The 24,088-nt window shown below is 44.1% G+C and overlaps 2 protein-coding genes across 2 annotated transcripts in view; both read right to left on the bottom strand.

Moving 5' to 3' along the window:
• The window catches only part of NME5 (NME/NM23 family member 5), a 130,413-nt gene that overhangs the window by 43,734 nt on the left and 62,591 nt on the right, over nucleotides 1–24,088 (bottom strand). The window lies entirely within an intron of this gene.
• PHYKPL (5-phosphohydroxy-L-lysine phospho-lyase) lies at nucleotides 1,089–22,236 on the bottom strand. The gene is made up of 13 exons (XM_060240384.1): nucleotides 22,153–22,236; nucleotides 10,559–10,677; nucleotides 9,499–9,658; nucleotides 8,674–8,748; nucleotides 7,014–7,101; nucleotides 6,807–6,923; nucleotides 5,779–5,861; nucleotides 5,046–5,268; nucleotides 4,663–4,817; nucleotides 3,498–3,587; nucleotides 2,446–2,576; nucleotides 1,475–1,524; nucleotides 1,089–1,278 (listed from the first exon to the last, which is right to left on the bottom strand). Exons 1-12 carry the CDS (start codon nucleotides 22,209–22,211, stop codon nucleotides 1,502–1,504), a joined length of 1,323 nt encoding a protein of 440 aa, XP_060096367.1. The 5' UTR covers nucleotides 22,212–22,236; the 3' UTR covers nucleotides 1,089–1,278; nucleotides 1,475–1,501.

Raw genomic sequence — 24,088 nt, 5'->3', positions numbered from 1 at the left:
TAGTGCATACATTTCAGTGGTTTAATCTAGAGCGTGCCCTAACTCTAAAATTGATGACTGGCCAGCAAAAGTTAATTAGAATAGTTATAGGCTTAAAAGGGTAGTCTTTATCATAAAGGCAAGAAAAGAGTGTAAGGGAGAAAATAAGATTTCAGGAAGATGCATGGATTTCTATACCATCAACTGGGTGACTGACTTGTTTAGGAACTGGTGCTGCCTGAATGTAGGGAGATTTCTTGGACCTTTAGTGTAGGGTTCAAGGCTGTATTTACACACTCAGGGCAATGTCAGACGTTTTTACTACACATCTCAGTCTACTTTTTGTATCTGAGTTTAGTTTAACTGTGCCACTGGAAATGATCTGGAAACATGTTCAGCACTGTTCATACAAAAAAGCCTTGGAATATCTATGTATAGTGCATGAGCTGTATCTGAAGCCACTCTCAGATTAAAGATAGTAATTTGTGGACTGAGGGCTTTCTTGTATGTGTTTAACTAAATTAACTATAGTCAAGGATTTCTGCACTTGAAATAATTTTAAAGTATGTGTTGCCTGAAAAGTTGATTCTTCAGTATTTATGTGTCTGAGTCTTTTATGAACAGTCCTCATGCTGACAATGATTCTGATTTTTTTTTCCTATTAGAAACAGCATGGGCAATACCAATAACAGGCTTTTCAGTATGAACTAGTTGGAATTCAGTGTTTTTCCTGACATTAAAAACTATTTTAATATAGCACATTCTGTACTGAGCCTCAACACTGCTGTATTTAAAATGCACACTATTCACGCAAGAATCTAAACCTGTAGCTAACGTAGAAGGTTGCTGCAAACTTAATGTAGCTTGCTTTTTATCATACCTAAGGGGGCAGGAAGAGCCTGTGAAAATTCATCATCTGTGTAAAAAGTAGTGTGCCTCTGTCAGAATTCTGAAAAACTGATACAGCCAAATCTGGTGGTGGTTCATATTTAGACAGTATTTCCCTGTTCATGAATGAAAAATAAAAGCTGAATATACTTTCCATGTAAATCTAGTTGCTGTTAGTAGAAACTTTCTTTTCTGCCAGAAAACCAACAAAAGATGCTAGCTACTTTGAAAAAAATTCCATTGTTCCTTTAAATATTTGTTACTAGCACAACTTAAAAGCTGACCTGTTCAAGTGCTTTTCAATAGCTGCTACTTGCATTGCTGAATTGTTTTTAGCAAAACATAACATGCACGTAATATTGAACAGTGTTGATTTGATAGTTACACATAGAAGAACTCAGCATCTTTTATCTGTAAGAAAAAGAAGGAAAGTATGTATTAAACATCCACATTTTAAAGCTTTCTATGATTTTATAATATGCTACTACAGATCGTTGTGAGACTGTAATTGGTTAAATTAAAAGCTTGAGCCTAATTTGGAAAACTTTATTTTTCCAATTTGATTTGTCAGTTTGTATTTGAATTCTGATACAGACAGAGTGCTTACCATTTGAAGTGAAGGAACTGAATGGGTCTAGGTGTTTCCCATCTCTAATTCTGCAGAACAGTTAATGCAAAAAGTGCTGCTGTTAATATCTTAAAAGTTTCACTTTATGTTAGCAACGCAACTCTTATTTTCACATCACACATAACTGTAAATAGATTAGGTGTTTTTAGTAAAGAAGAAACTAGATAATATTAACGCTGTGAACTCTTTAGCCTGCCCTTCATAATTACACATTTATGCCTTTCTTACTTTCTTGTGAACTTAGCCCAAAAGTGGTGTGCTTACAGTCTGCATAGTCATACGCTGCTGCCATGGGTTTGCCTCTCTTATGAATAATTCAGTTTCGGGGGGGGGGGTATATGGATGCCTCTCACACAACTATCAGAACTTGTAGGCCATGGAAATGGTTCAATTTGTATGAGAGCACCTGTGTATCAAATCATATATTGTAAATAAAATTACCATTAACAAAAATGCTTTTAGCCTTTTGCAGATTAAACTTTTTATATTGAGTGAACCACTGATCCATGTAGCTCCATACTGTCTGCTCTGACAGGTAATAATTCTCAGGTTGAGAAAGGTCTTGCCCAACAGCTTCTGGAGAGGACAGGAATTTAACCTGGTATCATCTGCATACAAAGCATGTACTCTGCCACTGAGCTGTGGTCCTTCTTGATATTTCCAGGTTTTGTACATAAGTGGCTCCTCCTTTGCAGTCTATGAATGGAGAAGGGTTGTATGAAAGGATGCTGTAAGTGTAAGATAATCTGTAGTCTCAAGGCTGCACTAGTTCCTTAAGTGGGCTTGAATGTGCCTGCCTAGCCATCTTTCTTATTCTTGAGTGTAAAGAAATAGAACCAGGAGTGAACAACGGAAGATCTTTCTAAATTATGTATATTTTGAAGATCAGACAACCTTTTTACAGTCCATGGAGTTGCAGTGTTTATACCTAAACAGACATCTTTCCTTACCTGTTAATATCTTATCAAGCTTGTCAACAACAAGCTGTGCATCTTTTTTATTAAAACACAGTGGAGGCTTTAATTTAAGCACATTCCTTCCCGGGCCATCAGTGCTCAGCATAATGAATTCTTCTTTCAACCTAGAATTTAAGAAATTTATGAAAATGGCAAGTATTAGGACCATTATTTCTGTTGAATCTGTACAGCCCCATTATATATTATTGTCTTTGTGTAATTGCGTCTTAAAATTACTTTCTTGTGAACTTAGCCCAAAAGTGGTGTGCTTACAGTCTGCATAGTCATACGCTGCTGCCATGGGTTGCTACTTGCCTGAAGATACGATACATTCAGGTAGTAGAGAGATTTCATGGGGGTCTTTCTTGCAAAGACCCACCAGGCTGAATGCTGTGGCCTTGTAATGTGGCAATAACTCTCTTGACATTTTTGTAAAGCTCTATATGTGGTCTATAAGAACTTTGGTACAGAATTTTGAGAAACTCAGCTCTCTCTCTCTCCCCCCCCCCCCCCTGCGAAGTCTCTACACTAGTCACTTTCTGGATGACATACTGCAGCAGCAACTGTTGCTATCAGCTTGTCTACCGCAGAAAGTTTCAAAACGCATGGAACCTAGTGCTAGGTGGAACAATTCAGAGGACTCACAGAAGCCCACTGCACAGACAAAGGGAAAGGAGAACCCTCATTTTATAAAATGCCTAAAAGGTAGGTAACCGAGAGACCCTTAAATTCCGCAGGAACACAGCTGTTATGCACCTCCCATCTCTCTTAAAAGCATGTTGCTGCTGTGAGAATTTACAGATATACAAAATATTGTGCTGCTGTACACAAGGAAGAGGGATCTCAATAGGATCATGTTGTGAATGGAAATACTCTTGCAAGGGCAAAGGGAAAGGAAAACCCCTTTTCCTTTCTCTACTATCATCCTGTACTAATATATCTCTACAGTCTTCAAAGTACTCATACCATCAGTATTGATATTCAGAGGTACTTGAAGATATTCTAGTTTGTGGTATGAATTCAGGTGTGTGACTGGGAAAATATACCTTCTTGTTATAAGCTCAGCTTCTTTGGTAGCAGGTGATCTTTCTGTTTGGTCTTGTACCAAATCTACTCCAATGAACAATCCAGCACCCCTTTAAAAGAAAGGATAATCAAATTGGAAGCAATCAGAAAACAAGGTGGTTTATGAAATATGCATTTATTCATCCAACGTTAAATCCTTACTTTTCTCTCCCTCTCTCCCTTACTAACCTCACTGGGTTGCTAAAGAGGATAAAATGGAAAAAAAGGCAGCAATATAAGATGCTTAGGCAGAAGGGCTGGTTATGAAATACATCATGCAAACAAGAAAAGCCTGCCTTTTAAAATTTTAAAATAGAATTTATTTAATTAATACCATTCATAAGCTTCTTAGTAGGAGCCCCATGGCACAGAGTGGTAAGCTGCAGTACTGCAGTCCAAGCTCTGCTCATGACTTGAGTTTGATCCTGGCTGAAGCTGGGTTCAGGTAGCTGGCTCAAGGTTGACTCAGCCATCCTACCCAGCTTGCTGGGGGCAAAGTGTAGATAGCTGGGGAAGGCGATGGTAAACCACCCCATAAAAAGTCTGCCAAGGAAATGTCATAAGGTGATGTCACCCCATGGGTTGGTAATGACTTGGTGCTTGCACAGAGACCTTTACCTTTTTAAGCTACTTAGTATAGTTCATATAAAGTTTTTCATGTTTATGCTTGTTATGGCTCTCCACTCTTAAACCCCCCCCCCACACTTTACATCTTGAAATTTTACTAATTATTCAGTTTTTTTAAAAAAATTGAGAGAAGTGGTGGTTTATGGCAACAGTTCTCAAAATTTAATTTTTCATCATACCGTTTTCACGAGTTAGAGGTTGGATGCATCAATCTGGCAGCAGAGTGCTCTGACAGAAGCAGATTTTCCCAACTTTCATAGCAGCCTTCCTTGTCCTGGGGAAGTTGTTTCCCAGGGTTGCAAAGATCCTAATGGAATAGCATTCACATATGGAATTGCAATCCCTTTTCTGCCTCTTCAGCTGATGTCTAAGGGAGTAGTTTCAGGCTGTTTATTGCAGGAAATGTGGATTTCCTGACCAGGGGAAACAATTTTCCTAGGGTTGAAAGGTGCAACGAGTGGAAAGCGACACGGTCCCTGGATCACTAGAACCAATCTAGTGAGATAAAGGAACTGATACCTGACATCACCAATTAGAGGATGTTTTTCTTTTTGTTGATGGAGTAGTTCCATGAGGAAGCTTCCCACTTGAAGAGCATGGGCTTGAAGCTGCTGTTTTTCAATGACTTCCAAAACTGCTATCCCGATTGCACAGGACACAGGATTTCCTCCAAACTGAGCCCCCCAGTAATGGGAAGGAGAAAGAAAAAGACAAGAAAGGAGAGAGAGATGGATTTCTACATATAACTGATACATTGTAAAAAAGTGATGTCTTAATTTAATGTAGTTACAAAAGCATTGCAATATTTTCAAGTTGCCCAATATGCATGTTGTTAATGGAAGTTCATTAAGCAATACTAATAAAGCTAACATCCACATTTAGAGCAAGCATTTGGTAACTACCGTGTTAAAGTATTCCACTCCTGTTGCTGAAAATGCCTCTGCAATGTCCTTAGTTGTTACTACACATGAGAGAGGATGTCCGTTGCCAATTGGTTTTCCCATAGTGACAATATCGGGGATAAAATCTTCCTCAAGTTGAAATGCCCAAAAATGTTTACCAACTCTCCCAAAGCCAACTTGAATTTCATCAGCAATGAACACACCTCCTGCCTTATGTATGTGCCTGTTAAGAGAGCAAGAAATCACTAAAATTCATACAGGCGTAACCAGTAATTTTGTTCTAAGTACTGCATGTTTCTAAATGTTATCACTCTTTTTCATTAAACTCTGACAAATTGTGTACATGTAACTTGAGATGGACTGACTCAATAAAACCATGGCAGTCAGTCTGGAAAACCTGAGCAAGACTGTTAATGATAGGACAGTTTGGAGGTTATTAATGAATAGGGTCACTATAATTTCAAAGCAGTTTGATGGCACATAACTAACATATATGTGACCCCCAAAAGATTTGCCCAATTCATGGAAGAGTGTAAAACACATGGTTAATTCTCCTGCTAAAATCAAATGGGGCTTTTAATTTCATGTCAAAGTGCTTAACTTGTCTAGATCACATTCCTCATTTCCAGCAGCAATAGACCAAGAAAGATACAGCAGTCTTTAATATCCAAACAAATAACAGTTTAGATCAGATGGGAAAATAAGTAATGTTTAACTTGGATATACTACTTACTCTGTCACCTTCTGGAAATAACCTGGTGGTGGAATGATTTGTCCAGCAACACTTGGTAACGATTCAGCAAAAAATGCAGCAAACTGAAAAATTAAATGTTTGTAACAATAGTGAAGCTAGCTGTGGAAGGATAAATACACATTCCAGTTGCTTAAAATTGAACCAGCACTTGAGAAACAGCTGTTGCCAAGTTTCTAACCTAGAAATTCTGTCACTAGCAAGCTACATGCCTGCATTCTACTGTTCATAAATACCTCTTAGGGGTGTCACATTCATTTGTAATGAGGGTTGGATCTGACATAAGACCTTGTTGGGCCAGGCCATGTTGGGCTGGACTGTGTGTATTTAAGATTAGGTAGCAGAGATATAAACTTTGTAAAGGACACAGACAAACACAATGTTAAAAAAAACCCTTGAAGTATTCTTAAAGCATTAGCACTTGTTGGTCTTAAAGGTGCTTTCTTTGTATCTCTCCCATGGGATCCAAGGAGCTGGGCAAAGGAGGCTCTGGCTCTTTCCTTCCTTCCCCAGGGGACCAGGAAGGAAAGGAGCCTCAGCCAATAGAAGGAGGAGAGGCTTAACTCAATAGCTCTGCTGTGCAATTGAAAGAGCCTAGCAAAGCAAGCTCTGCCTCTCCCTCTCTCCTAGGGAGGAGCCTCAGCCAATGGAGAAAATAGAGGTTTTGCTCTTTAGTTCTTGTGCGATTGAACAAGCCTTGCAAAGAAAGGTGTTATGCAGAAAGAAGCAAGAGAAAGGGAGAAGGCAGCAGACGACAACCTGTTGCTTGGGGGCCTGATAGGAGCTCTCCAGGGGCATATTTGGCCCCCAGGCAGGCTGCACGTTTGACACCCCTGCTCTTACTGAACAGACAACAGGGTATGCGCTTAGAAGAGCAATTTGTGCCTAGACTGCCTTTCTGACCACAATCACACTTGCTCTATTAGGGTGCAGTATATTGTCATGTTGTGTCACTAGAGCTGACTTTAAAAAAAAACTTCAAACAAGTGAATCACTTTTCTTTATTCTACCTTCCTGCTTTTTTGGTGTCCTTGATCAATTATTTTTTTCACTTCACTGGCATAAGCTGAGGCTGGATCCTTGTGATCTTCTCTAAACAATCCTCGATATATATCAGGAAGAGGAACCTAGCCAAAGACAGGGTAATTTGTTATTGAGACGAACTGGGCTTTTGTAAAAAAAATAATTTAAAAAGATTTGTAGTCTCTTCTGCATACCACATGGACCCATTCCTTTTGGCCTTCTAGATTTCTGAATTTATATGGACTTATATCAATCAAAGATGTCAGATGTCCATGATAGGCACTTAAGAAAACAAACAAGCAGTCAGCAGAGCTACATGGTTAATTCCACATCTGTAATTCACTAGGGCTAATACAGAGGAACATAACATCCGAGTTTGCCAAATCAGCAGCTATTAAGGTGTTTTAGGCATTCTTTCAGTTGTTTTCTTTGTAAAAACAAGCTGAAGTATCAGTTTAAACTAGGGACAATTTAATCAAGAAACATAAGATCTGTGTTGCTTCTAATAGTGTTGTATGATTTCCTACAAGGTTGTGTGCAATACGCTTCGGTGACAACATGCAAAGGAGTCTAGAACAATGCCTTATGGTGCCCAATGTATTTCCAGCTTTGGAGTTAAGGAGGATGCACCAGGGTATGAGACACTGCTCGAGACTCATGTACTCTGTTCTGAATTTCTTAGAAGAACTGAAGTCATTTCTTAGATGTTATGGTCCTGACTGATGGTGCTATGTGCAGTCCTCCTGATACGTCATCACCATTTCTTCTGAAATGTTTTTCCACTTTGGTACATGCAAATCAGGGTTCTTGTATGTGTGTTCTGAAAATGGAATATGTGTCACCCCTCCAGAAGAAACTGATCATGCATATTAGGAATATCGTGTGTAGCACTTTTGTCCCATATGCATGGTCAAATGTAATAACAGAACAAGGTTTTTTATTTATTTTATGTTAGTTGTAGTCTGCCTTTCTCACAGGGGCTCAAGATGGCTTACATAAAGTGAATCAGTACAGCCAATAAAATGGAACATCCATTGAGATTGTAAAAAGTTGGAACCACCAAAAAGAACAGAAGCATAGTGTGTTAACAGGGCTGGCCCTAGGCAAGGCTAATTTCTGGTCCTACTATACTGATAACGTCATCAAGTCACATGGGGGCACCCAATTTGATGCCCTCAGAAGGCCGGTACCTTAGGCAGTTGCCTAGTTTGCATAGTGGCAGGGGCCAGCCCTGTGTGTTACACCTGTTGGCAGGGGCCGGCCCTGTGTGTTTTGCATTAAGCAATGCAAAAATTAGATAATAGGATCCTACTTACAGTAAGCTGTTTACAGTAGTATAGGCCACGGTCCCTAATAATTTATCCAAGGAAGTTTGTTAATACCATTTTGTACAGTGCAACATGATTACCTATGCAGAAAAGCATTTGTGAATAATTCAGTTTTGTATAGTTTGCAGAAAGCCAGGGCCATTCCATAAGGTGGAAGCCAGCAACAGAAAGCACATGTATGGGCAGTTGTTGATTTTGCCCATTTGCAAGCTGGCACCTGCAGAAACCCTTGCTGTTGTGAGCAAAGCTGTTCGGATAGAGCACAGAGGGGGAGGCAGTCCTGCAGATATGAGGGACCAAGGCCATGAAGGGTTTTGTATATGATAGCCAATTCCTTATATTGAGCCCAGTAACAAATACATAAGAGAACAATGAGCTTTTAAGAGTCACTGAATTGTAATAACCATACTTTTTCAGCGTGGAATACAAGAGTAACAATGAGTGGCTGTGCATTTATAAGTTTACAAAATAATCTTTTTGCTTTGTAATTAAAATCAAGTGAATTGAAAATGTTTTATATACTTACTGATCCATAACAATAATATCCTCATGCTTTGTGTACTGCCGGGCCAGTCTCAGGGCAAGATCGTTGGCTTCTGATCTACATTTGAAATTCCATGACTCTTTCACTGAACATATACAGCCAAACAATGATCTCTCTAGCATTGTTATTCTGTAGCTACAAATTTACAGAACTGAGTAATCAGACTGGATTTAGAGTATGTACAAAAGGGAACTACTTAGTGAACATTACAGTTTTGACCTAGTCAACATACATACTTCTATAATGAAACATTTCAGTGTCACAAACTGTTTGATATATTCGCCTTGTATTATAAGTGGAAAATAATAGCCTGAGAACCAGAATGTGTGGGGATATTAACTTGTATTCCTAAATGATATACATTGCAAATCTTCTGTTCTGATTAAAAGAACACATGGAAATAAATACCAGGCATCAAAACAATGATACAGTGCAGTTTTTCTAGTACACAATTCACCTGCAGGGGTGTGTGGATGTAACAAATGACAATGTGCTTTTGCAAAAAGGTATGGAAACAAGGTCTAAAAATCAAGCATCACAATTGGTCCCAAAAGTCGAGTCTGAGTATTTCAGTTTGAAAACACACATCTAAATTACTTATTTTGTTGTTAACTTATAAATGTCAACTCCAGAGACATAAAAACAGCAGCCCATTCCTATGTGTATTTAGAATGAAATACTACTGAAAGCCATTGGCATTTTGTCTCAAGTAACTCCACTTAATGTTGCTGTCTGTCAATATTAATGTGAGTCAAGATGAGAAGGTAATGAAGAAGCTGCCTTATTTCTGTGATATTAGGCACTTACCCTGAATTCAAAAAATAGAAAGTGCACAGCTTTTCAGGCAATGTATTAGAAAGCCTTTGTGCGTAATCTACCAAGTTGTCATGTAGGTACCGAGAGTTTGTATTTAACACCTGGTTTTGTTGATGTGCTGCATGAATTACCTCAGGATGGCAGTGACCCACTGAAAGATAAGGGAGAAGGGGAGAAAAATCCTATTTCAGTGTCCACTCAAAAGGAATACAATAGGTTAAATAACTATGTTGTTTTTAAGTGACTAATTTTATACACAGCTCAGTCTTGCAAATTATGGGGACAGGGTCTCCTTGTACCAACTGAAGATACTGTGGCTCGACACATGTACTCAGTCATAAACTTCAATACAGAGGCACCAATGAAAGATATTCAATAGCTTCAATTGCTACACTTTAAACCAGCCAATCAGTATGCTAGGTATGAGACATAGCCTTTCTATACCTAAAAAAAAAAGAGATAAAGGTAATCCCCTGTGTAAGCAATTTCCAGTAATTTCCGAATCTGGGGTGATGTTGCTTTCACGACGTTTTCACAGCAGACTTTTTATGGGGTGGTTTGCCATTGCCTTCCCTAGTCATCTACACTTCCCCCCCAGCAAGCTGGGTACTCATTTTACCGACATCAGAAGGCTGAGTCAACCTTGAGCTGCCTACCTGAACCCAGCTTCTGCCAGGATTGAACTCAGGTCGTGAGCAGAGAGTTCGGACTGCAGTTCTGCAGCTTTACCACTCTATGCCTAGCTGTTCCTTAATTCTGTTCCAAAGGCATTAGGGTTCTGGCATTGCTGGCTACGGTGTTGCACGGTGCCAGACCAATGTATGTGCAAAGGTATGTTCTGTAATATCTGAAAGCTCATAGTCAAAGCTGAGGGACAAGGAATGATACCCAAGGAAGTGGTAAGAAGGGAAAAGGTTAGACATAGGGCTTTTTCTCACTTCTCTGATCCCACTGCACCCACCAGAAATAGCTTTCTTGGTTTAAAATGGCCACTGAGGTAGTACATGCAACATGTAGTTGGGACATCATGTGAAATTAACTTCACACTTGCCGTGAGCAACGTTGTTTATACAATCAAGGTACTCATTTCCATTTTCATCATACATATACTGGCCCTTTGCTCTGGTAATTTTCACTGGGTCTTCTGGGAAAAAAAGCCTGCAGGAGGATCTGAAGGAAAGGGAAAAAATCAGAAATTTATAGAACTTGAGTACTGATTTGAAAACACACACCCCTACAAATTACTTATAACTTGTAAATGTCAACACCAGAGACATAAAAACAATCAAAAACAAGCCATGGCATGACAAAAGCATATAATGTTCAATTGTCTAATACAGTGGTCCCCAACCTTTTTGGCACCAGGGACCGGTTTTGTAGAAAACAATTTTTCCATGGACTGTGGGGGGGGGGGGGGCGGGAAGGGGCATGGTTTTAGGATGATACAATTGTGTACTTTATTACATTGTAACGTATAATGAAATAATTATACAGTTCACAGACCGGAAGCTAACAGGCCACAGACTGGTCCAATATGATAAGTCAGTCCTCAAGTTAGAAGCAGACCAAAATGCGGTTTAAAAACATGGATCACTTGAGATAAAAACCTGGCTTTAAAAAAGCATTTTGGCTGGTCCCTAAAGGATTGTAAATTGGGTTTCAGGTGAGTTTCAAGGAAGAGGGCATTCCAAAGGCAAAGTGTCATTGATTCTGAAGGTGGGGCCTTAACAGACAGGCTGGACAGTATAGGAGAAGGCACTTAGGACTTCGAAGTAAGAACCAGCACTTTAAAATACACCCAGAAGCATACAGGCTGAGCCTTAAGCATGGGAGTGATACAGTTGCTTGTATCCAACCTGGCTGCCACATTTTGCAATATAATAGTTTTTAAATAGTTTTCAAAGGCAGTCCCATGTACAGTACATTGCAGTAATCTAACCAGCACATGTGTCACTGCAGTCAAATCAGAATGGCAGGAGCTGGTGAGTTGGCTGAAGTAGGTAAAAGGTACTCTGTGACAATGTGACTCTGAACATCCAACCACAGACCAGGATCCAGCAGCACTCCCAAGTTACAAGCGTACTCCTTCAGGGTAGTACAACCACACAGGAGAGGCTGACTGCCTGAGCAGCTTTATCATCGACCAACACTTCCTCAGTCTTATCTGGACTGAGCTTCATTTTATTGGCTGTCATCCCTTGCCCAACTTCAGGACTTCTATAGACCCACCAAACTCAGCTGTTAAGCAGCTTTTTCAAATCTAGAGTAAAAATAACCACCAAAGAATAGGCTTGGGATGTCCGGTCAGGGGATTCCAGTGCTCCTGGGGAGGGGAAGATATGACGGTGGGAATGGACAGAGATACGAGAGAAGGAGACAGAGACAAAACAGTGCTCGGCCCCCTTCTAGTCTACTTCCCATCCCAACGGTGACAAGTAGGGGGACCAAGAGAAATTGCCCGCGTCCGACACTGGTGTTATGCAACGCCAGGTCTATAAACAATAAGACCGAGACCATCAGGGACTTCCTGCTTCGGCAGGATGCTGACCTGGCTTGCGTGACCGAGACCTGGGTTCAAGAGGGAGAAACGACGGCACTCTCCCAGATGACTCCCCCAGGTTACTCGGTCTTCCACCAGTCGCGGATTAGCGGGCGGGGGTGGCGATTTTCATACGGGAGGCTTACTCCTTCCGGGCCCTCCCGGCCCCAAAGATTGACGGTATTGAGTGTGTCGGCCTTGCGTGGGAAGTCGGGGAGAGGTTGGCGATCTGGCTGGTGTACCATCCGCCTAACGCACCGGCCAGCGCCTTACCATCCCTGATGGAGGCGGTGTCCAGCTGGGCGTTGGAGTACCCGGGGCTCGTAGTCCTGGGCGACTTCAATGTCCATGCCGATGACGCGGCTTCCATTCGGGCGATGGACCTAGTGTCTTCCATGGCGACACTGGGACTCTCCCAATTTGTCACGACTCCCACGCACCAGGCTGGGCACACATTAGATCTGATCTTTGCGGCCGGGATTAAAGTGAACGAAATCGCAACGGAGGCGATACCATGGTCGGATCACTTGGCCCTCAAGGCCCGTATGGAGACGCTACCTCAACCCTGTAAGGGCGGAGAGCCTATTTTGGCTCGCCCGCGGAGCCTGATGGACCCGGAACGGTTCCAAATGGCTCTTCGGGATCCTTGGCCCCCTTGCGATTCCCTTGATGCCCTGGTTGATGCCTGGCAAGACCGGCTATCTGGGGCAATCAACGAGATCGCACCCCGACGTCCTCTGCGCCCTCGTTCAAGGCTGGCTCCCTGGTATACCTCGGAGCTACGCCGGTTGAAACAAGGACTCCGACGACTAGAGAGGCAGTGGCGGCGCACTCGTGGCGAAGCGGCGAGAACATCCTACAGAACGTTTATGAGGTCGTATGAGATGGCAGTCAAGGCCACGAAGAAGAAGTACTTTGCGGCCAAGATTGCGTCTGCAAACTCGCGCCCGGCGCAATTGTTTAAAATAATTGGACATTTAACTACGCTGCCCCAGGGCAGACCAAACGCTAGTGAATCAGAAATAGGCTGTGAGGCTTTTGCGAGATTTTTTGCAGACAAAATCACGTCACTCCGCCAAGACCTGCCCATCACCTTAGACACAGTACATGAGCCCGAGGCCCCACGCCTGTCTTCTGATTTAACTCTGGATCATTTCGACCCGCTCAGCCTGGAGGAAGTTGACGGAATCCTCTCCTCTGCGCGCCCTACAACTTGTGATCTGGACCCATGCCCCTCCTGGCTAATTAAATCCTGCCTGAGGGAGCTAGATTGTCCTCTACGGGACATCATAAATAGATCCCTCTCGGAGGGGCGTTTTCCATCATCTCTGAAAGAGGCTTTGGTCCGACCCCTCTTGAAAAAAAGTACAGCAGACCCGGCCGAATTGGCAAACTACCGACCGGTCTCCAATTTACCATTTTTAGGTAAAATAATAGAGAGGGCAGTGGCGTTGCAGTTGCAGAGCTTTCTGGATGACGCTTCCATCCTAGACCCTTGCCAATCCGGCTTTCGCCCGGGCTATGGGACGGAGACAGTACTGGTCGCCCTGGTAGATGATCTCCAACGGCATCTGGATCGGGGTGGTGTGGCGGTGCTGATGCTGCTAGATCTGTCGGCCGCGTTCGACACGGTCGACCATCGGCTACTGACCTGCCGCCTCGCCGACATAGGGGTGAGGGGGTCTGCCTTACAGTGGCTCTCCTCCTTCCTCGAGGATCGGGGACAAAGGGTGGCTATTGGGGGCGAGCGGTCCCGGAGGCACACACTGGACTGTGGAGTGCCCCAGGGGGCAGTTCTCTCACCAATGTTATTCAATATCTACATGCGCCCTCTTGCCCAGATTGCCAGGGGATACGGACTTGGGTGCCATCAATACGCAGATGACACCCAACTCTATCTGCTGATGGACGGCCGGCCTGACTGCGTCCCTGAGAATTTAGACCGGGCCTTGCAGGATATGGCAACTTGGTTGAGGAGGAGCGGGCTGAAATTGAATCCAGCGAAGACAGAAGTCCTTTGTCTGGGTCGGGGCGCTCGGGAAGGGGAAATACCTCTTCCGGTCTTCGACGGGGTGCCGCTGAAAGCGGCGCACCGGGTTAGGAGTCTGGGAGTTTTACTGGAGCCTTCATTATCAATGGAGGCCCAGATTGCAGCCACCGCCAAGTCAGCCTTTTTCCATCTAAGGCGGGCAAGGCAGTTGGCTCCCTTCCTAGAGCGCCAAGATCTGGCAACGGTACTTCATGCAACGGTCACCTCGAGACTGGATTACTGTAATGCCCTCTACATGGGGCTGCCTCTGTACCGAACCCGGAAGCTGCAGCTGGTGCAGAATGCGGCGGCTAGACTGTTGCTGGGGCTTCCTAAATGGGAGCACATACAGCCTGGACTGCGCGAGCTGCACTGGCTGCCAGTTACATAACGGGTTCGTTACAAAGTGCTGGTCATTACCTTTAAAGCCCTATATGGTCGAGGACCTGTCTACCTTAGGGACCGTCTCTCCCCATATGAACCCCAGAGAGCACTGAGGTCAGCCGGAAAAAACTTGTTGACTACTCCCGGACCGAGAGAGGTGAAGCTGCAATGTACCCGTAACCGGGCCTTCTCCTCTGTAGCCCCGAGCCTATGGAACCAACTTCCAGAGGAAATGCGGGCCCTGCGGGACCTTGAACAATTCCGCAGGGCCTGCAAGACCTTCCTCTTCCGACTAGCTTTCGCTGACGAAGGAAGAAATTGTTAATGATAACCGCCATCCTAAAGAACAGTATTAGCACTTTTATTAACTTAATTAACTAATTTTAAACCTAATCAGAATTTTAATGCTTAAATGTAATTTTGTGTTTTTTGCTTTTTGTATAATTGAAATTTGTATGATGTTGTTAGCCGCCCTGAGCCTGCCTCGGCGGGGAGGGCGGGATACAAATAAAATTATCTATCTATCTATCTAATAAGGCCAGGCCTGTTTCAATCTTGTCAGATTTTTGAAACTAAGCAGAGTTGGCCCTTGTTTGTTAGTATTTGATGGGAGACCACTAAGAAGTCCATTGCTATGCAGAGGCCTCTCTGTCTCTTGCCTTGGTAACCCTATGGCTTCACCATAAGTGGCCTGTGGCCTGGCAGCACTTCCTATGTCCATCTCTTTAATCAATACTATGCTGACTGACATTTTACCAGGCCAGTGGAGAAGCAGTACACAGTGGTACTCAGTGGCTCCAACGCCACATGTGGCTCTTTCACTTGCCATCACTAGCCCCTCTAATTTAGTTTTGAGGGATAGCTGTGCATGCAACAAATAAATAATTGGAATTTAGTTTTCTTGCTCTGAGAATTATGTGGTTATATACTTAGTATTAAACATTTCATTTAATATCATTGGATGGATGTGTTTTGTGGGAAGATGTGCAGGGTAAACAATAGTGATGTGGCTCTTTTGGTTGACAGTGATTGTGAATGTGGCTCTCTGTAAGCCACGCAAGTCAAGAGTTTGTGCTGATTGTTGCTTCTCATTCAAGATTTTATTTTTTTACATTGTAAGAATGTGATCCCAGCCGACTGAGTGCTTACTGCTTCCCTCAGAACTGGTGACATATCCTAAGCTAGAAATGTTGCATCTAACAGTGAGTGGCAGCAACTCTGAATTAAGAAGAGGAGGAGATTCGATTTATATCCCGTCCTCCACTACCCAAAAGAGCCTGAGTGTCTTAACAATCTCCTTTCCCTTCCCCTCCCCACAGCAAACATCTTGTGAGGTAGGTGGGGCTGAGAGCTTTGACGGAAACTGCTCTTTCCAGGACAGCTCTGAGAGAGTTATGACTGACCCAAGGTTACTCCAACAGTTGCATGTGGGGAATCAAACTAGGTTCTCCCAGATAAGAGTCCATGCACTTAACCATTATACCAAACTGGCTTTCTTATGACATGGTAGTGTTATAGTGACCCACCTCTCTTCACGCAAGCTGTCAAGCAATTGTGTGTAGAGCATCATGGGTGGAGAGAGGGGAAGGAAAAATGGTGGGGCATATAATCAATATAGCTAATTCTCAACATGGGATACTTAAAATTAGGGACTGGAGCCATGAACAACAGGTTTGCAGAAAAATCTAAAATCTTAAAGGAGGGAGGGGTAAAACCCCCAAAATAATAGAAACAGTATATCTCAGGGGTGGCCAGTGGTAGCTCTCCAGATGTTTTTTGCCTACAACTCCCATCAGCCCCAGCCAGCATGGCCAATGGCGGGGGCTGATGGGAGTTGAAGGCAAAGAACATCTGGAGAGCTACCACTGGCCACCCCTGGTATATGTAGTTCTAGGAAGCAAAAGCCTTCTATGGCCATTGCCATGCAACCCCAGACTGACTACTGGCAGTTGAAGCCTTCATTTCTGTCAAAATCTCCTTTCCCTTCCCCTCCCCACAGCAAACATCTTGTGAGGTAGGTGGGGCTGAGAGCTTTGACGGAAACTGCTCTTTCCAGGACAGCTCTGAGAGAGTTGTCCCAGATAAATCCCAGATAAAATTGCGGAAGGACAGTACCCATTCCTGAGCTGTTTTGGCCTTTCAGGGAAGACTTATTGAGGCTAGAGCAACATGCAACCACAAGGCAACTTGCTGTCACTGAACCTGCATGACTTATCCAGGCCCAGCTGCTTGCTGTTGTTCAACAGCAGCAACCACACAAAAACTAGTGTGGTCTAGTGCAGGGGTGACCAACAGTAGCTCTCCAGATGTTTTTTGTCTACAACTCCCACCAGCCCCGGCCATTGGCCATGCTGGCTGGGGTTGATGGGAGTTGTAGGCAAAAAACATCTGGAGAGCTACAGTTGGCCACCCCTGGTCTAGTGGTTACAGTGTCAGATTAGCATAATTTTCACTGGGCCAGTCACACATTCTCAGCCTAATTTACCAGCTAATACGGTTGTTGTGAAGATAAAATGGAAAAGAACTAAGCCATTTTGGGTTCACATTGTAGAGAAAGGTGGGGCATACATGTAGTAAATAAACAATAGCGAGCAGGGAAATGTGAGGATGTGTGCACTGCCAGCAGGAGAGAAGAAATACTATGGGAAATGGGGTACAAAGGAAACGAGGTGCCCCTCATGAGTTTCTGTAGGTACCATACCTTACCAGTGGGCATGGTCCAGTGGTTGGCACTGTGCAGATAAAGTTGGGTAGTGATGCCAGGTGGGTGGGAAAGAGAGAGAAGGAGGCAGGAAACAACAAGAGGCTCAGGGCTTTCAGAGAAGGAAAAGAGGAAATAGTGGAGGAGGGTCCCTGCTTGTCAGTATATCTAATTCTGCAAGCCTGAAAATCACCCCAGGTTTGCAGAAAAAGCTGAGATCCTGATCACCTGTAAGCTTTAAGAAATGAATATCTTCAGTAGCAGTTGCTAGGCATTCATAACAGTATTTCCAGCCTTCCAACCTTGGTTTCTCTTAGGAAACAGAGGAAGGGGGCATGACCCTTTGAGGGTTGCTTTGGCATTCAAGGGAGGACTCATCTGGACCAGGCCTAGTAGCAACTACCAGACAACTTGATACAATGCTGCCTACATGATTCACCCAGGACTGGCTGTTTACTACTGTTCCATAGGAGTTATCTCACGAAAGGTCATTTTTGGAATAGTGATTAGGTTTCCAGATGGTAAGTATGCTCCTGTCCTGCCTTGGATAGTCCGGATCTTGTCAGATTTTGGAAGCTAAGCAGGATGGTGGGAGACCACCAATGAAGTGTAGGATTGCTACACAGAGTCAGGCAATGGCTAATCATCTCTGACAGTCCTTTGCCCATGGAGGTTGCCTTAAGTCTGCTGCAACTTAATGGCACTTTCCACCACCAATATGTTCCTACTGTGTAATTTCTGAATTGTTTAATGCATCATGTTACTGCTTATGTTTTTCTTCAACTGTGTTTCAGATTTCTGCTTGTTTTCAGATGTCTGCCATCCAAATTCTATTGCATTGTTTATTGGATGTCCCAACCTGTTGTTTGTATTGAATGTCATCAGTGGCTGTTGCACAATGTAATTGCTTGTAATTCTTGGTGAGGAAGACCCAACTATAAATAAAATAAAATAGGATCTGGGATTCAAATCCAGATTCAAATCCCCACTCTGCTTTGGAACCTCACTGGCTGACTTCAGGCCAATCACACACTCTCATCCCAATATATTTTACAGAGTTGTTGTTAGGATAAAATGGAGACGATCCAAGTTGATTTGGATCCCCATTGTACAGATGAGTGGGATATAAATGAAGTAAATAGATAATAAATGTAGTTGTAGATGGGAGAGGGTAAAATACAGGTTGCTTGATGCGTGGGAAGGAGAGAAGGAAGCAAGTAAAGGTGAGAATACAAGTGCTGCCAGAAGAAGGGAAAGAAAAAATATTGTGGGGAAGGGACATAGGAAAAAGTGAGGTACCCCTGCAAGACCTTGTTGGTTCCCTACTGTACAAACAGACCCTTCTCACTTGGCACAGTGCAACCTAGACAGTGTTTTCCTGGGGAGAGGCTGCTACGGCAATGGCCGGCTGCAGAATGGAAGGGCACGTAAAGCTAGATCATCTGGTGGGTGGGAAGGAGAGAAGGAAGCAAAATAAAAAGGGACTCTCATAGAAGAGAAGGAGGAAATCATGTGGGAGGGGAAAGTGAAATGCACCCTGCAAGTCCTTGTGGGTCCTCTGTCTATTCTGGACAAAGACCTTTGTACCTGCCCCTGCAATGGCCAACTTCCAATATCACAATATCATCCCTTTGTTTTGAGGGGGGTGGGGAGTATAAATCCATCTCTAAATGCCCACATGTTCAGATTCCCCATTACTTCAGCATCCATACACAGTCTGTAGATTACTACTTGGGACCTGGCCAGAACCACCTTTTCAGCCCTTAGCGACCTGCATGCTTACAGACTGGATTCTCCAAACTGCTTTTGGAGTGAGTTTGCCAATAAGGTCTTGGAACATATCCTCCTTTCCTTAACAAAAAGTGATTCGTTTTGGGTGAGAACAAAGCGGTGCTGAAGACTTGTCATGTTTTTTGCCTTCAGCAGTCACTTGCTTTTGCATAGGTATTGAGATATCATGTCGTCCACCTTTAATCCATATCTCCTTCACTCATATGGAAAGAAACAATATGATCTGGATGTGATATAAGTTCCCAGTTTTTTTTCATTTCCAAAACTAAAGTTGCTAGAAACACAGAGGCTTTGTCTGTGGCTTTTAAACATTCATCACTTAGGGGTGCGGTAAGGGTTTCTACCATGACTCTTACATGACCATAGTGCAATCCCAAAGAAATCAACGGGTTCAGAAGGATTTAACGCTTTTCAGGATTACACTTTAAAAGACTGTTTTCTAGTATCAAGCATTTTAAGAGCAAAAAGACTAGCCATGGATTTAAGATATCAATTTCCTCTTTGCAAACCAGATTGGCAGTTAACACAGGTTACCATTAATCAGTAACAAATATGTATTAGTTGTTGCTAAGGCTTTGTCAGGCTTTAGGCATACCTGAGAAAGCTACGGGAATGAATCTTTAGATCTGTTAAACCATTTACATTGCATTTTTTGCAACAGATGTTAAGGTAATTTAAATGCAAATTAAATGGGAAAAACCCCAATATAAGAACTACCAGAAAGGCATTGCCTCAGTCTTTCTCTCCGATGCTTTCAGAATGGGTTCTCCATCAGCACCTGGCCACAATAGTTTCAGTACAAACTCATCAACCCCTCCAACCACCTTAGCGTTACTTGGAAGAAGACATCTGACAATAAAGCAAGTAACTGAATATCCCTCACTGTGGAGAAGATCCATGTGCTTTGTATGCTAAAGGTAATTTGTATTTAACAGTAATTTGCTGTATTAAACCGCACAAGATGAGAAATACAAACACAAGTAATGCCATGCTTTTAATGTTTGCTGCCTGAGCCTAAATAGGGAGCTCTGAAGAATGGGGGAGTCCTGTGCCTTTCTGGCAGATACACAACACAGAAGCTGGGTGAGACCAAGGGAGATCCTAAAATACTCTGAGGTGCAAAACATGCTTCCAACATGGCCAGTGTACAGGACTGGCTAAAGGCCCCTGCCAAGGGGAATGCAGCTTAGGTTTCACAGCTGCCCCCCAGACCCAAGTTCATCGGTAACCCAGGATTGCAATTGTGTGGGCTGCTAAGAGGTGTGGTCCAGGCATGCAGGGAATAAAGCGGAAGAACGGGCTGTGCCACTTTAGATTGCAGGCGGGAAACCCACATTTTGAAATGCTCCCTCATGTGAAGACTCTGCAAATTAGCACAGGAGTGGCCAAACTGCAATTTGGGAGCCATATGTGGCTTTCACATATATTGTGTGGCTCTCAAAGCCCCCACTGCCCTGTCATACGGCTTGCAGAAGGCATTTCTCTCATTAAATCACTTCTCCAAGCCAAGCCACCTGGTGGCTTGGAGAATGCATTTAAGGTTAAAAAGTTGCTTCCTTTCCACCTCTTCCTCCTTCCATATATTTGCCTTCCTTCTATTTGTCCTGTCCTGCAGCTCTCAAACATCTGATATTCATGTCTTGCAGCTTTCAAACACTTGACATTTATGTGGCTCTTGCCACGATTGGCTCATCCACTAGGCAGGCTTTGGTGGCTGCCTAGGGCATGAGCTGGAGGAAGCGCCGGGTTGGGTCCTCCCATCCACCTCTGCCTCCAGTGAGATCCATATTGCCCCAGGAGGAGAGGCCCCTGTGAGCTGGGAAGAGGTCATGCGCTGCCCAGCCATTTCCATGGCACCTGCCCCACTCCCACCACTTTCCGCCGGCTCCATGTGGGCAAAGGTGGAAGGCGGGGAGGTGTACAGTGATGCAGCACACACCCTCCCCATCCTCTGACTTTGATTGAGGGGATTGCAGAGCACCTAGGGTGCACAGCACCCTAGGGCAGCTCCTGGTTCTTACATTAAGCAAGTCTGGCCACCCCAAGATCAGCATATCAAACCAAAATGTATTAGCTATGCAGGACTGCATTATGACTTTTGTGGGCCATAGGCTCTTTTGCCTTTGTGGCCCCTTCTACAATAATAGTATTAAAAATTATTTTTGATATAACATGAAATACTTCCAACTTTTTTCTTTCTTTCTGTTTTAGGCAAAATTTAATAAATGCTTGTGGCTCCTAATCATTTTGGTTTTTTCCTGATGTGAAGGGGTGGGGGGGGGGAAGCATTTTCTTTGACCCTAAAAGTTCACCCCCCCTTCAGATTTTAAAAGCAATTAAAACATTTTCGTGCCCCCCTAAAAGTATCATAGACCCTAGGGCACTGTGCCTGATTAATACATTGGCTCTCTACTGCCTTCTATGCTGGGTTTCCTCAGGGTAGGGGAATGTGAAAAATATAATTCCTCTCCAGAAAGTCTGAAGTGGTCCATTCTACCACCTCAGACTCTCTACTACCTAATTCTGGGGTCTAGATAAGCATCAAACAGAATGAGGTAGTAAATAAGACGGCAGAGTTCTGAAGCGGTAATATGGTCTACACCAGCCTGCTGCAGGTATGGGATTATATTTTTTAAAGATCTCCCTACTTTAATAATTCCCCATCAAAGGTTAGTATCTGCAGAGGAGTCCACTCCCCAACCCAGCCACGGCTGATTGTTAAGAAATGTGACTCTCCCTTCATCTCCATGCTGAAATCGTAAAGGTAAAGGTAGTCCCCTGTGCAAGCACCAGTCGTTTCCGACTCTGGGGTGACGTTGCTTTCACAACGTTTTCACAGCAGACTTTTTACGGGGTGGTTTGCCATTGCCTTCCCCAGTCATCTACACCTTCCCTCCAGCAAGCTGGGTACTCATTTTACCGACCTCGGAAGGCTGAGTCAACCTGAAACGGCTACTTGAAACAGCTTCCGCCGGGATCGAACTCAAGTCGTGAACAGAGAGTTCAGACTGCAGTACTGCAGCTTCACCACTCTGCGCCACGGGGCTACTGCTGAAGCGGTACAGCCAATGTTATCCCGTCATTCTGCTCTATGGGGAGAGTAGGCTAGCATTGCCCTTCACAAGCCTAAGCAGTGACCCCGCGAGCTGCGGCGTCCTTGGCGCCCAAGAGACTGGAAGGTCTTTTAGCCGCGGCACCTACCCGATGAGCTGCTTCCTCAAAGCCAGAGTTTCTAGGCGGGAACGTAGCTCGTCCTTCATGGCTTCTCCGCGCGGGTGAGAGGAAAGAGGCGGAGCTGCTGGAGCCTCCGTCAGAGCTTTCAGGGAAGTCTCCGGGTTTGTGCTGGGCCAGCTCAGCTGCAGAGCGCGATACGCCTCCGAGGAGGCGCGGAGAAGCGGCCTACGGGGCTTATCGGAAGGGGTGGTTTTCAGCGAGGAGGCTCACGAGCTTTGCCGTAATAAAGCCGCTGAGCTTTCCTGTGGGGGCTGCCTGGCTCGCTGGCTGGCGTTAGAAAGGAATGCATCTTTAGACCGAGAAAGGCTTCACTTGTTGAATTTGTGCACGACGTAGAGCTGTAAAAAGCACACGGGGGTGTTCAGGGGACCACAATAATAGTACTTGCTACCTTTTGTATGTGAGTTTCCGCGGTTTCGCTCTTTGTGAGCCGCCTACATGTTCCAGAATAAAAAGACGAAGCCTTTTAATAGATGCAGATTTTCTCTCATATTTTAGATGAGAAGAAGCCAGTTTGGATAAGAACCCAGCTTAGGCCTGGCCCTGTAAACAGCCTGAGTGGCAAACCACATGAGAATCTATCTTTTATGGAAGAGTAAGATAACAATATATTAATAATTGGATTTACTAAAACAGGAATCCCCAACCTTTTTGAGCCTATGACACCTTTGGAACTCTGACAGAGAGTGGTGTGCACAATCATCACATGGCTGGTGCAGGAAGCAAAACCAACCATGAAAAGTCAAAGGGTAGGGTTATGTATTGATTGTATCTCTTCAGTATTTCAGACAGAATTTCTGGGGATGTACTAAAAGGAATGATAGGATTGCCCATTGGAAACAATGGGAGAGGCTTGAAGGCCTACTGGAAATAAGAACTGGAATGAGTGGAATTCCCCAGAGTGAAATTACAATTCCCCGGGTGTAACAGGTGTGTTCTGGGACTGGAATGACAGCCCCCAGGGTGGAATGACAGTTGCTAGGAGAAGCAGGTATGCTCTGGGAGTGGAATGACAGGCCCAGAGTGGAATGAGAGCCCCTGTAGGTAGCAAGTGCATCTTGGGACTGGCATGCAGGGCCGGATCTAGGGGGGAGCAGAGGGAGATGCTTGCCCCGGGCGCTGACGGCGGGGGGGGGGGGGGCGCCAAATTGGGTATTGAGTCCATTGTATTATATGGGACCATAAGATAGAATGGCCCATAAGGGGGGGTGCCATTTTTTAATTTTGCCCCCCCTTCAAAAAAACGTAGATCCGGTCCTGCTGGCATGACAGGTCCCAGAATGGAATAGCAGCCCCCTGAAGTACTAGAAGTGTTCTTGAACTAGAATGACAGCCCCAGGAGTGGAACATCAATCCCTAGAAGTAGCAGAAGTGTTGTGGGACTAGAATGATAGGCCCCAGAATGGAATGACAGCTTCTTGGGGTAGCAGGTGGGTTTTGGGACTGGAATAACAGGCCCCAGAGTGGAATTACAGTCCTGGCGGATATCAGAATTGTTCTGGGATTGGAATGACAGGCCCCAGAGTGAAATGATAGCCCCTGGGGGTAGCTGCAGTGTTCTAGGACTTCAATGACAGTCCCCAGAGTGTAATGACAGCTCCTGGAAGTAGCAGGAGTGATCTGGGACTGAAATGACAGGCCCCAGAGTAGAATAACAGCCCCTAGGGGTAGTAGGAGTGTTCTGGGACTAGAATGACAGTCCCTGAGAGTAGCAGGAGTGTTATGATTCTATGACAACAGCTCAAATCAGTCTCATGAATTTGTACTGAGGAATTGACAGGTTGAATAATTATAGAGGTGGAGCTGATTTGGTGATAGTTACACACCTTCCAGAAATATTACTTGAAATGTAAAATATTTTCATTTAATTCCATTCTGCAGTTTGTGATCCCAGTTGCAAAGC

Source organism: Heteronotia binoei, chromosome 5, assembly GCF_032191835.1.
Source record: "Heteronotia binoei isolate CCM8104 ecotype False Entrance Well chromosome 5, APGP_CSIRO_Hbin_v1, whole genome shotgun sequence".
NCBI classification, from domain to species: Eukaryota; Metazoa; Chordata; class Lepidosauria; order Squamata; family Gekkonidae; genus Heteronotia; species Heteronotia binoei.
Note: the sequence above shows the minus strand (reverse complement) of the source record. Positions and strands in the feature narration are given on the sequence as shown.

What these genes read in the sequence shown, in the direction of transcription:
- PHYKPL (XM_060240384.1), bottom strand. Translation starts at nt 22,211, where the DNA reads ATGAAGGACGAGCTACGTTCCCGCCTAGAAACTCTGGCTTTGAGGAAG. An exon ending in TTGAGGAAGCAGCTCATCGG is followed by an intron (nt 10,678 to 22,152) that starts GTAGGTGCCGCG and finishes CCTTTCCTTCAG; the next exon opens with ATCCTCCTGCAGGCTTTTTT. An exon ending in TATTTCCAGAAGGTGACAGA is followed by an intron (nt 5,269 to 5,778) that starts GTAAGTAGTATA and finishes CTCTCTTAACAG; the next exon opens with GCACATACATAAGGCAGGAG.